Source organism: Equus quagga, unplaced genomic scaffold (assembly GCF_021613505.1).
Source record: "Equus quagga isolate Etosha38 unplaced genomic scaffold, UCLA_HA_Equagga_1.0 208993_RagTag, whole genome shotgun sequence".
NCBI classification, from domain to species: Eukaryota; Metazoa; Chordata; class Mammalia; order Perissodactyla; family Equidae; genus Equus; species Equus quagga.
Window position 1 is genome coordinate 10,351 of NW_025799121.1, and position 10,441 is coordinate 20,791.

At 49.1% G+C, this 10,441-nt stretch overlaps 1 protein-coding gene across 1 annotated transcript; it reads left to right on the top strand.

The window, feature by feature from the left end:
- Window positions 1-1,110: 1,110 nt before the first annotated feature.
- Window positions 1,111-7,478, top strand: LOC124233675 (visual system homeobox 1-like). Its single transcript, XM_046650798.1, has 5 exons — window positions 1,111-1,534; window positions 3,729-3,807; window positions 4,255-4,378; window positions 5,319-5,499; window positions 6,731-7,478. The coding sequence occupies exons 1-5, from the start codon at window positions 1,111-1,113 to the stop codon at window positions 7,018-7,020; spliced, it is 1,098 nt and encodes a 365-aa protein (XP_046506754.1). The 3' UTR covers window positions 7,021-7,478.
- The last annotated feature ends 2,963 nt before the right edge of the window (window positions 7,479-10,441 follow it).

Below are 10,441 nucleotides of genomic sequence, written 5' to 3' on the forward strand. Positions count from 1 at the left end.
GCGGCCGCCTCCCGCGGGGTGACCTCAAACTGCTGGGCCGTCAGGAGCTGCGACCGAAGAGATTCTGCTTCGGGGGCTCTGTGTTTGAGAAGGGTGGGCTCAGGGCTCCGGGCGATTCGGGTTGGGCGGGCCCAAATTTGCCGCATGCGAGCCCAGGGCGGCTCACCCCCGTGCTTGGGCGCCAACGTTAATATGGGCTTTTCACGTGAAAATCAGGCTCTCTTTAAATAATCGTTAAATCGGACAATAATTTGTTGGCCTCCGTGAAGAGAGGTGGGTCCCAGCAGACAGGCCCTTGATTTCCAATTTACTGCCCTCCTCCCCTTTAGGGTTGCCAGATAAAATAGTGATACATATCATACTAAAATTGTATGTTTATCTGAAATTCAAAGTTCACTGGACCTCCTGTAATTTAGTTTGCTAAATCGGGAGCCCTTTCCCATCACTCTCCTCCCGTCTCTCTCTCTCCTTGTTCTTCCCCCGGCTGGTGTGGATTTTGCGACCCCCTACAGACCCGCCGTTAGAGCCCTGGGGGATGGACTTGGCTGGAGGAGGAGTGGGCACGGATTAAATAAACGGGGATTTTCGGGGAAGGCCCTCGTGGCTCCGCAGGTGGAGTTGGAGGTCTGGCGGGGGTCATACTGGTGGTAGCAGTGGGAGTGTGGCTGGGAGTGGGGCCCTAGATCTTAATGCGCGGCTGGAGGGTGGGAGGGAGGCTTAAGGGCAGCTGCGAGCCGGGCTGCCACCCAGAGAATCTGGAAGGGAATCTGGAACCTGCGGCTTTTAGCTGACCGGCAGATAGCGGGGTCGCTGTCTCCTCCCTGCTTGGCTCCCACCGAAAACCGGGGTGGGGGTGGGCGGGGGGACAGCTGGAGAGGAGAGGGGAGAAGGAGGAGACTGCAGCTGGGAGGGCGGCAACCGAAGGGAGGGGAAGTGGTGGCGTCCCCATCTCGCGGGGTCCGGAGCAACGACGCGTCCGCGCCCGGCTGATTGGAGCCCTCCTGGCCTTCCGGGCCCGACGGGAGGTCCAGTCGTATAAAGCGCCCTCTGAGCTGAGCTCCCTCTGCAAAGGTGACCTAGGGAGGGTCAAGCCTAGCCGACTAAGAAGCCATGACGGGCCGGGACGCGCTTTCCGACGGGCGCTCCAGGAGCAGGGCGCTGGTGCCTGGTGGCTCCCCCACCGGTCCGCGCCCCCGAGGCTTCGCCATCACTGACCTGCTGGGCCTGGAGGCTGACCTGCCGTCGCCTGCCGGCCCCGGGCCGGGATCGGGCTGCGAGGGCCCGGCGGCCGCGCCCTGCCCGGGTCCAGGGCTCGGCGGCCCCTGCCTGGCGCGTGGGGCCCTCCCGCTGGGGCTCGGCCTCCTCTGCGGCTTCAGCGCGCGGCCGCCCGTGGCCGCTCGGGCGCCCTGCCTGCTCCTAGCCGATGTGCCGTTCCTGCCGCCCGAGGGGCCGGAGCCTGCTGCCCCGCAAGCCCCGAGCCGCCCGCCTCCCGCGCTGGGCCGCCAGAAGCGCAGCGAGAGCGTCTCGACGTCCGGTAATCAGGCCAGGCCAGCCCATCCCGCCCCTGCCCCTGTTCCCTGGGCCTTGGGCCGTGCAGGGGTAACACGCCGTCGCCCCCACCCCCAGCATCCCAGATCTAAAGGCAGCCGGGACCCTGGAGCCTGGCCCCGTCGGGGGAGGCGTGTTCTCGCAGCAGCATCCCCTGCCCCTTGCCTCTGCCCATCCCTCCCTCTCCTCCGGGATCTGGTCGCCGCAGCCTTGCGGATAACAGCGTCACCCGGCCCCGGACCTACCTGGGGATCTCGGCGACCCAGCAGCAGTTACCCGAGGGCCTTTCCGCCAGCGCCCCGCGCGACTCTCGGCCTCTGGGAACGGCGTAGGTCGGAGGCCTGGGCCGGTCTTGTTGGCCAGCAGCACAGAACCCTGTATTGGCCGGCGCTCAGACGTTTTCTGAAGTGATTGAATGATTGACAGGTCCTTGGAGGTCGGGAGGCCTGGAACTGTCCGTCTCCCGGGGTGCTGAAAAGGGAGTCCGGGTACCGTGCTTTTCTCCTCGCGCCGCCCTCGCTCCTCCCCACACGTGAGAAACAACCTCGCCAATTTCACTGTAATTATGCTCAGTGTTTTGTCGTGAGCCCCCCTATTTCCTCAAAGAAGTCGAGGTGGATTATGGGGAAACAGAAGGAAGCAATGAAATTCTGTAAAGGACAAGGGCCGAGAAATCAAGAGTTTTGGGTGTGGGGAAGAAAATGGAGAATTACGCAAGAAAACGTGAACTGAGAGAAACTATGTAGTAGAACCTAGAGCTTAGCATCCAGACAGCCAAAGCAAAAAGAGTCCGCGAGGCCTCCACTAATAATACGAGGGTGCATGCCAGAGCATCAGGCAAGCGGACTTTCATCCTTTTGGAGGACTTTATTTCACGAGTCTTTGTGGAAGATAAAATGGATCCCCCTATTAGTTGTCTCACTAAAAATGCAGACCCACCTTCATAGGATGGGTTCTTTCCTTTGTGAGCACTGATTAAATGAAAGGCAAAATGCAACTACATCCTAGTCTGTGAGGCCATTTCTGGGAGATCAAGAGCAACACTATCCAATAGAAATATCACGCAGTTGTGAGTGCAATGAAAATTTCTCAAAGCCATATTAAAAAGGAAAAATAAACAGGTGAAATTAATTTAAATACTATATTTTATTTAATCCAATACATATAAAACATTATCATTTTACATGTAATCAATATAAAAAGTATGAATATTTTACTTTTGGGGACGTCCTAAGTCTTCTAAGTGCACTGACTATTCTCCAGTTGCAGTCGGGCTCAGTTTGGACGGGCCACATTTCACCTGCTCAATAACCTTATGCGTCTAATGGCACCAGCCTGGACAGCACGGATATTACAATATTATAATCCAAGCATACAGTTTTCTGGTGAGCTAACCGATGTAGGAGAAAAACTAATAGTGTCTTATTATTTTTGCCTTTATTAATTTTTTTTTTTGTATTTTGAAGCAAATATACTTTTTAACAGTGAATCTGACAAGAGTTTAGTCTTCTAACCTTCTGGCCTGTGATATAATGAATATCGAAGGACAAAGCATAGTGGAGCAAGGCTCCTAAACATTTCCAAGTGCGTCTATGAGTCATCTGGGTGCACTTGTCGAGAATGAGGCCCTGCACTCCGTGCCCAGAGATTCGGAATTGGTACAGAGGCGCAGGGAGTGCAGTTCTGAGAGAGGTTCGGATGTCACAAACCTCAACCCTCCCTTTGAGAAATGCTGGTATATTGGTTAAGAGGAGGACGTTGGAAGCAGAAGGTAGCAGATGAATTTGGGAGCCCAGTGGGATTAGGAAATTCAATTAGCGGCCAAGTAGCCTTGACTTCACACAGTCTGGGGTTTGAATCCCAACTTCATCATTTACTACCCACGTGATTTGGGGAAAGTTACTTAATCTCTCTGTGCCTCGGTTTTCTCCTCTGCAAAAATATAATAATAGCAGCTACCTTGGAGTTCTTTTAATTTATGAAGAATAACTGCAGTAATGCATGGACAGTGCTGAGCACCATACCTGTAATATAGTGAGTGCTGCAAATGCTAGCTTGTATGGGTCAATACTCACATTTCCTGACAGGTCCATAGCTTCAATCCTCAAATGAAAAATCCAGAAAATAAAAGGAAAAGTGTGCTCACCTTTAAAGTCCTCTCTTTCTCCTTCTGCTAACAGATGAGGACAGTCCGTCTGAAGACAGGAGTGAACTGAAGGCGTCCCACACCCCAAGCAGGAGGAAGAGGCGGCGGCACAGGTATGGGGCCAGGCTGTCTTCCCTGACCCCTTCCTCGGGACTCAGCATCTGAAAATGCGTGGCTCTGCGTTACGGCAGGCCTAGCGGCCAACTGGTTGGCAGTGGGAAGGGAACAGTAGCCATTTAAGAACATATTTCTGTAGTTCCTGGGAGGCTGCAGGACAATCTTTGTAGCGCTTTATAGACACAATTTTGTGTCTTTAAATGGGTCTTAGAATGAGTTGATGGAATTCATTGAGGAGGAAAAAAAGAGCTAAAGAACTCTGTATTGTTTGAACTGAACTTCTGTACTTTCCAGAGGCTAACCAAAGGTAGGATGCTCAGCTATTAGGAGGTGGCCTTTTGGGGTGTGGACAATGGGAGAGGCAGGCACAGGGGTCCTCTAGGCTAGGAAGCCTGTGGCCTCCTGTGGACATGTGCCCACGTGTGTTTCGGGCCTCCCCGCAGGACTGTTTTCACTGCCCACCAGCTGGAAGAGCTGGAGAAGGCATTCAGCGAGGCCCACTACCCTGACGTGTATGCCCGGGAAATGCTTGCTGTGAAAACTGAGCTCCCTGAAGACCGAATACAGGTGTCTTGGGTCCCCTTTCTCCTTTCCTAAGACATCACAGAGAACATCTTACCCTCACGTGCAGTGAGTCAGCCCACAGCCACCTCTGAACAGCTCAACACATTCCCCTTCACAGCAAACCGAGGGTCATTTAGATGCAAGCACCGCACTGCTAGAACCTTCCTTTATGTTTATTCCCAGAGGATATCCCCGGTAACTCTCACGCCTTTTTTCCTTTTGTTAAATCATTCTTAAAAACTACACAATAATGGGTGCTGCAACTAGAAACTATATAAAGATATATCAGTGAAAAAAAATGACTATCCTTCCACTACAAACCCTTAAAGAAACCAAAGTAGACATGCTGATGTCACCTTTCTACATACCATCTCCATGTCAGACATTTATCTGCCCCCCAAAATGTATATATACATAAATACACACACACATGTAGAATTTTGTTCTTTGTTTTTACAAAAAGGAGTATCACATGTTACTCCTTAGTCTCTTCACTGACAACACATCTTAGACGTTTGTCCGGGTCAGAAGATATGCCACTAGAGTAACTCACTCTTTTTTAACAGTTGAACAATATTCGATGCTACTCTTTAATGAAGATAATGCAATCCAATAACCTGAGATTAGAAGGGCCCGTTGCCAGGTGAACTGTTTCCCATCAGTGTGGAAAATGGGCTTCTTTACACAATGTAGGAATATTTAGATTTGATTTTTGTCATTCCTGACTCTGTGGACAACCTCAGTGGAAAGTGGCCATGCATTACCCCACCCTGTGAGTTTTGAGTGAACGGTGGCACAGCTCCTGAAAGGTCTGGGTCATAGATGCCACCCCGAGTGGATGGTCGGCCCTTTGTAGAGCCCTGAGCTACAGACACCTCTAAGCATCCTTCTTCACCCTGTCTTCTCCTGTGTGCCTCTCTGCTTCCCTCTTGCCTCAAACCAGGTCTGGTTTCAAAACCGGAGGGCCAAGTGGCGCAAACGGGAGAAGCGCTGGGGCGGCAGCAGCGTGATGGCGGAGTACGGGCTCTATGGGGCAATGGTGCGACACTGCATCCCGCTGCCTGACTCTGTCCTCAACTCCACTGACGGTGGCCTGGTTGGCTCCTGTGCACCCTGGCTCCTGGGTAAGGAAGAGGACCCTGCAGCAAGCATGAGGGCCAGAGAAGTAGGGGGCGTACCTATGTAGGGCACTCATTTGTAAAGCAAAGCAATGTAAATTTACTCAGATTCAGGCTCAGAATATCACATCTGATTTTTAATTAATTACGAGGCTTGGACTATCTGGTCAGTTGCCTTATTTTTCACTGGAACCGTGTAGACTGTGGAAAGGTCACATCAGGCCATGGTTTTAGGAAAGGAATGATATACTTTAATTATGTGAAATGTGTTTCCCAAATGTCGAATGCAATTAGCACTTGTGGAAACCATACCACTCAGAGGTCACGGTAATAGGAATCAGGACCGTGCAGGGCATGGAACCTGCAGTCAATGAAGCCCCTGCACACTGGAGTCAGAGGGCAGGTTCCTGGTCCTGGTTCTGCCCTTAACCACCTGAAGCGTAGCTCTTCTGTTCCTTAGGTTTTTGGTGCTAGAGCTGTCTACACTGGTGAGGTCCGACCTTCAGGGCTGGGTGTTCTGAGGAGGCGGCACCCTTATTGGTCCGTTTGCTGTTACCAGAGACCAATGGGCTTGGAGAAATGAGTCACAAGACAGCACCCCAAGCAGGGAGGGAGGCTGCAGTTAGGGAGCTGGGGCAGCATCTTAGGTGGGAGAGGGGGAGGGTTTTGTTTGGCAAACATTTTCTGAGCCCCCTCCCACCTGACACTGTGCTGGGACTGGAGAGTCCAGTCATAAATATGGTGTCGACTTTGCCCTCAAGGATGGAAGAGACTGAGGGAGAGAGTTGGGCAGGGGGCCGAGCCCACCCTCTGAACCTACACAAGCAGGTGGGTGGCAGGGTGGGGGCCGATTGGGGGGCTAACTGGCACGAGGTCTGTGGCCATACAAGAAAGAGGGCCCAGCGCTGCCAGACACTGACTTTTTGAAAGAAGCTGGAAGTCTGGTTTTTGATGTGCAATCTCCAATTTTAAAATGTTGGTAACGAATTTTAAAACAAAATTTAAAAAATCGTCGTGTCATCCAAACAAGGCACCTTTACTGGCTGCACAGGACTGGCAGACACTAGTTTTCAACCCCTCATGGTGGGAGTTACCTACCTTACTCTCCCGGAGGCCCCGGAGACTGGCACCAAGGGCAACTCTAATGGCATCTGGAGAACAATGACAAGGAGGAAATTTACTTAGTTGTTTTATTTAGAGATATCTATTTTTATTTTTTTATTTTCTTTTTTGCAAGGGATGCATAAAAAATCCATAGGGATGATAAGGAAACCAGGAAGTGGAGAAAAGATGGCAGGACTCTGGGACTCTGACCACTTCAAGGAAGGTTCTAGCCCAAGTCAGGCAGGACCCCAGAAACGCTCAGACGAAGGCAGCCCTGAGAACGGCTTGGAAGATGTGGCCATTGACCTCTCCAGCTCCGCCCCGCAGGAGACCAAGAGAGCATACCAGGGGGCCAGCTCCCAAGGATGCTCAGACTCCGAGGGGCTGGAGGGGCTCCTGCCTGGGAGGGTGGGGGCTCTCTGAGGCCCACAGGTCCACCCTCGAAGGCTGGAAATGGGTGCCTTCCTCCCTGGTATTGTTCAAGTTGTCTAAGATGAATCATCTCAGTTGGATTTTCTTCTTACGGTGTCAGGATAAAACTCAATGCCACTTGCTTAAAGAAGACAAACAGGTGACTTAGGGAAAATTCTATTTCACTCTAGAATGGAAACCAATCCTTAAACGCACTTGAACCAATTAATCTGGTGTAAAATTTTACTTCTCGTTTGTAGAACTCGAGGAGGGAGGATTTAAAGTCCAAAAAGCCTATTTACCGCTGGCGTCATGCGAGAGTGGGTTCAACACACTCTGCAGATTAACAGCTTAGGTCTGATTCGCACCCTGAATTTGAAACTATGGTTATTTAACCCCCAGAGAATCAGATGTCTTTATAAATAGTGAAGACCCCGCACAGACGTATTGAATGAATTATTATCTTTACCTTGAACTTAGCTTTGGATATTGCAGTTTCCTTGTTTGGCAACAATTTTGTGTTCTGCTGAGTGTCACTTGATAGGCTCTGCACAATGGAACTCAAACAAAGCAAGCCATACTTCCCTTCCTTCTGGGATAGCACGGGGCCACACTGCAACAGCTGCTGAGCGTGTAGAAACAGTGTTTGAAGGGCAGATGAGGCTTCTTGCTCTTTTAAAATTTCCGTCTGACAGCACTGTGGTGGCCGGGACTGCATGCATGTTTCCTTCCCTGTATTTCCTCTGCTGTTCATTTAACAATAAATGTCGTGTGCTGTGTTTGCTTCTCGAGGCACTCCTTCTGTTACACACGTACACACCTGTCACCGCTGAGCCCCTGACACGGGCTCCCCTCTCTCACTCCTTTTCAATCTCAGAACATCTCAGGCTGTCATTCTTCAGCCTGCAGCTCTAATCATGTGTAGCTCTGTAAACGTCTATGGGGCAGCAGCCACATCAAATTCACCCTCCAGAGTTCAGAGTCCGGAGAGAGCTTACATCTCATCGAGGGGGAAATGTGGACGTTCATGAAGAAGGCAGAGCAAAGAAGCAAAGTGGGGAAGCGCACTTTCGAGGCTTCCTCTCGAAATCAGCACGTCGTAAGGCTGGGCCTGTTCTCCCTTTCTCCAAATGAGAAAACAGAGGCTCCCTTCGTTTGGCCTCTTTTTTATCATCCTAGGCTAGTTCCATACTATTGTGAGAACTAAGTGTCACCTGTTCCTTACTGCAGAATCGGAAAACGAGGAGCCCTAGCTGCTTCTCTTCATTCTGGCCAGTAGGGATCATGGCTGCCGCCCGAGCCTGAATGGTGAAACAGCAGGTGCTGGTGAAGAGCTCTCAAGTCATCTTCTATCTGTCCTGTCTAGAGGCAGCAGACCAGGCTCAGAGCTACGCAGCCACACTTGTTCTGGACCGTCTTTGCCTACCAGCTGGCTCTCAGGTTCTCGCTTCCATCTCTCTGCCTTAGTTTATTCCGGGTTGAGTTTTGAGGAGGGAGCCAGTAACCTGTGCAACTTATATACATCACACTCATAAAATACAATAGTTTGCAGCCGCTAAATAACAACAAAGCATATTTATTTATGTGGAATGATGTTCATGAAATATTGTTGAGTGAAAAACCCCTAAATAAAAGGAAAAAAGAGACAAGTAGAAATAAACAAATATGTAAAGCAGAACAAAAATGAAATAAAGAAATTTAACTGGTTCTGCATAGAAAACATACAAATATTGGACAAATTTCTATGTAATATTATAAAGAAAAAGGAGAAAACAGGAAGAGGCAAAGAGAAAGGGACTAGAGCGAGTAACATAGACCGTTTTAAATGAGTCCGAAAATACTATTCACACCTGAAATGTAGATTAATATGTTTTAAAACCCTTCCACAAATGCATACGTTTTCTGGAAAAATACGTATTACTAACATTGACTCCACAATAAGCATGACATAGGAAAGATCAATAACCAAGAAAGTCATAAAACAATTATACCATAAACTGGCTCTAGACCCAGATGGCGCTCCACTGAATTCTAGAAGGTTTTCAAGGAAGAGTTCATTTGTATGGTAAAGTTGTCCCGAACAGGACACGGGTGGAAACGGTTCTAATGTGAACATAACCCCGGTTCTAAAACCCAACAGAGATAGTGCAACCCCTCCCCACAAAACTCTCTACTTAGCTCCATTAATGGGAATGTGAAAGTCCTAAATAAAGTACTGATGTTTAGAATTCAATGGTATACTGAAAATGATCTTGGAGTACAGAAGGTCTACCCCAGGAATGCAAAGATAATTTAATTTTGTGAAAGGAAATTATTTATACATTTTATTAACAGCTCAAAGAGTTTATCTTAATAGATGTTGAAAAGTATTCAATAAATGCCTATTTCTTCAAAAAAAAACCTTAAAAAGTAGGAATAGAAAGATGCTTTCTTAACATAAGAGAACTTATTTCAAAACGGCATCTTAATATTTTATAATGTATACATAATACTTATGGATATATATATATGCACAGTTTCTGAGCTCTGTCACATTCTAGCTGTGTGACCTTGGATGAGTTACATAACCTCTCTGACCTCTCAGTTTTCTCAGTCATAAAACGGGGATAATAATGAAACACTCTCATTTTCCCGAAGATTAAATGAGAGGACACGAGTAATGTACTTAACGCAGTTTCTGGCATGGCAGAGAAAGAGCAAAATAAATACTGACTTTTTGTTACTACTCTTACTGGCATTCCTATTAATATCAAGACTCAAATAAGCATACTTACTATCATCATTATTAAACAATCTGGGATCCACCAAGTGAATCTTGGAATAACAACTGGCTGGAACGCTCTCTGTAAACAACGTTTAAGAAGAGCTCCAGGAACACAGCAGACACCCCCCTAAGCGGGGCAGGTGTGTCAGCCGGGGGGCCTCTGTCCCAGGAGCTCAACAAGCTGTGCCCATGCAGGAGAACAGTTCACTGTCTCGTATGACTTGAATGTGAACACGGGGTCTGTCAGCGGCTCAGGCTCATCACCGGGAACCCGGGAAGCTTCTGTCCTTCCCGTCTGCCATTTTCAGCCTTTCCGCCTCAAGCTCGTCCTTGCAAGGGCGCAGGACGCCCCTGCAGACCGCCTCTCCCTCCTCATTGATCAGAACTGCATGTCACGCTCAGGCCTAAACCAATCATAAGGCAAGGGGCCGCTGTGATCCCGCCTCCTCCAAGAGTTGCCCTAAATCTAAATCTAATTGGGCTCCTTTAAGGGAAGAAGGCGAGCGATTGCTGATGAGCCAAGCAAGAGGCCGGCCACGGGCAGGATGTAGACTAGCGCGTGTTACATTAAAAGAGAAAAAAAGAAACCTGTGCGTAAAGACAAGAAAGCAGATGACAATCCTTTAAAATGTTCGTAGCATTTAGCTTTGGATCATGGATAAATGAATA

What these genes read in the sequence shown, in the direction of transcription:
- LOC124233675 (XM_046650798.1), top strand. Translation starts at nt 1,111, where the DNA reads ATGACGGGCCGGGACGCGCTTTCCGACGGGCGCTCCAGGAGCAGGGCG. An exon ending in TCCCTGAAGACCGAATACAG is followed by an intron (nt 4,379 to 5,318) that starts GTGTCTTGGGTC and finishes GCCTCAAACCAG; the next exon opens with GTCTGGTTTCAAAACCGGAG. An exon ending in CTGTGCACCCTGGCTCCTGG is followed by an intron (nt 5,500 to 6,730) that starts GTAAGGAAGAGG and finishes CTTTTTTGCAAG; the next exon opens with GGATGCATAAAAAATCCATA.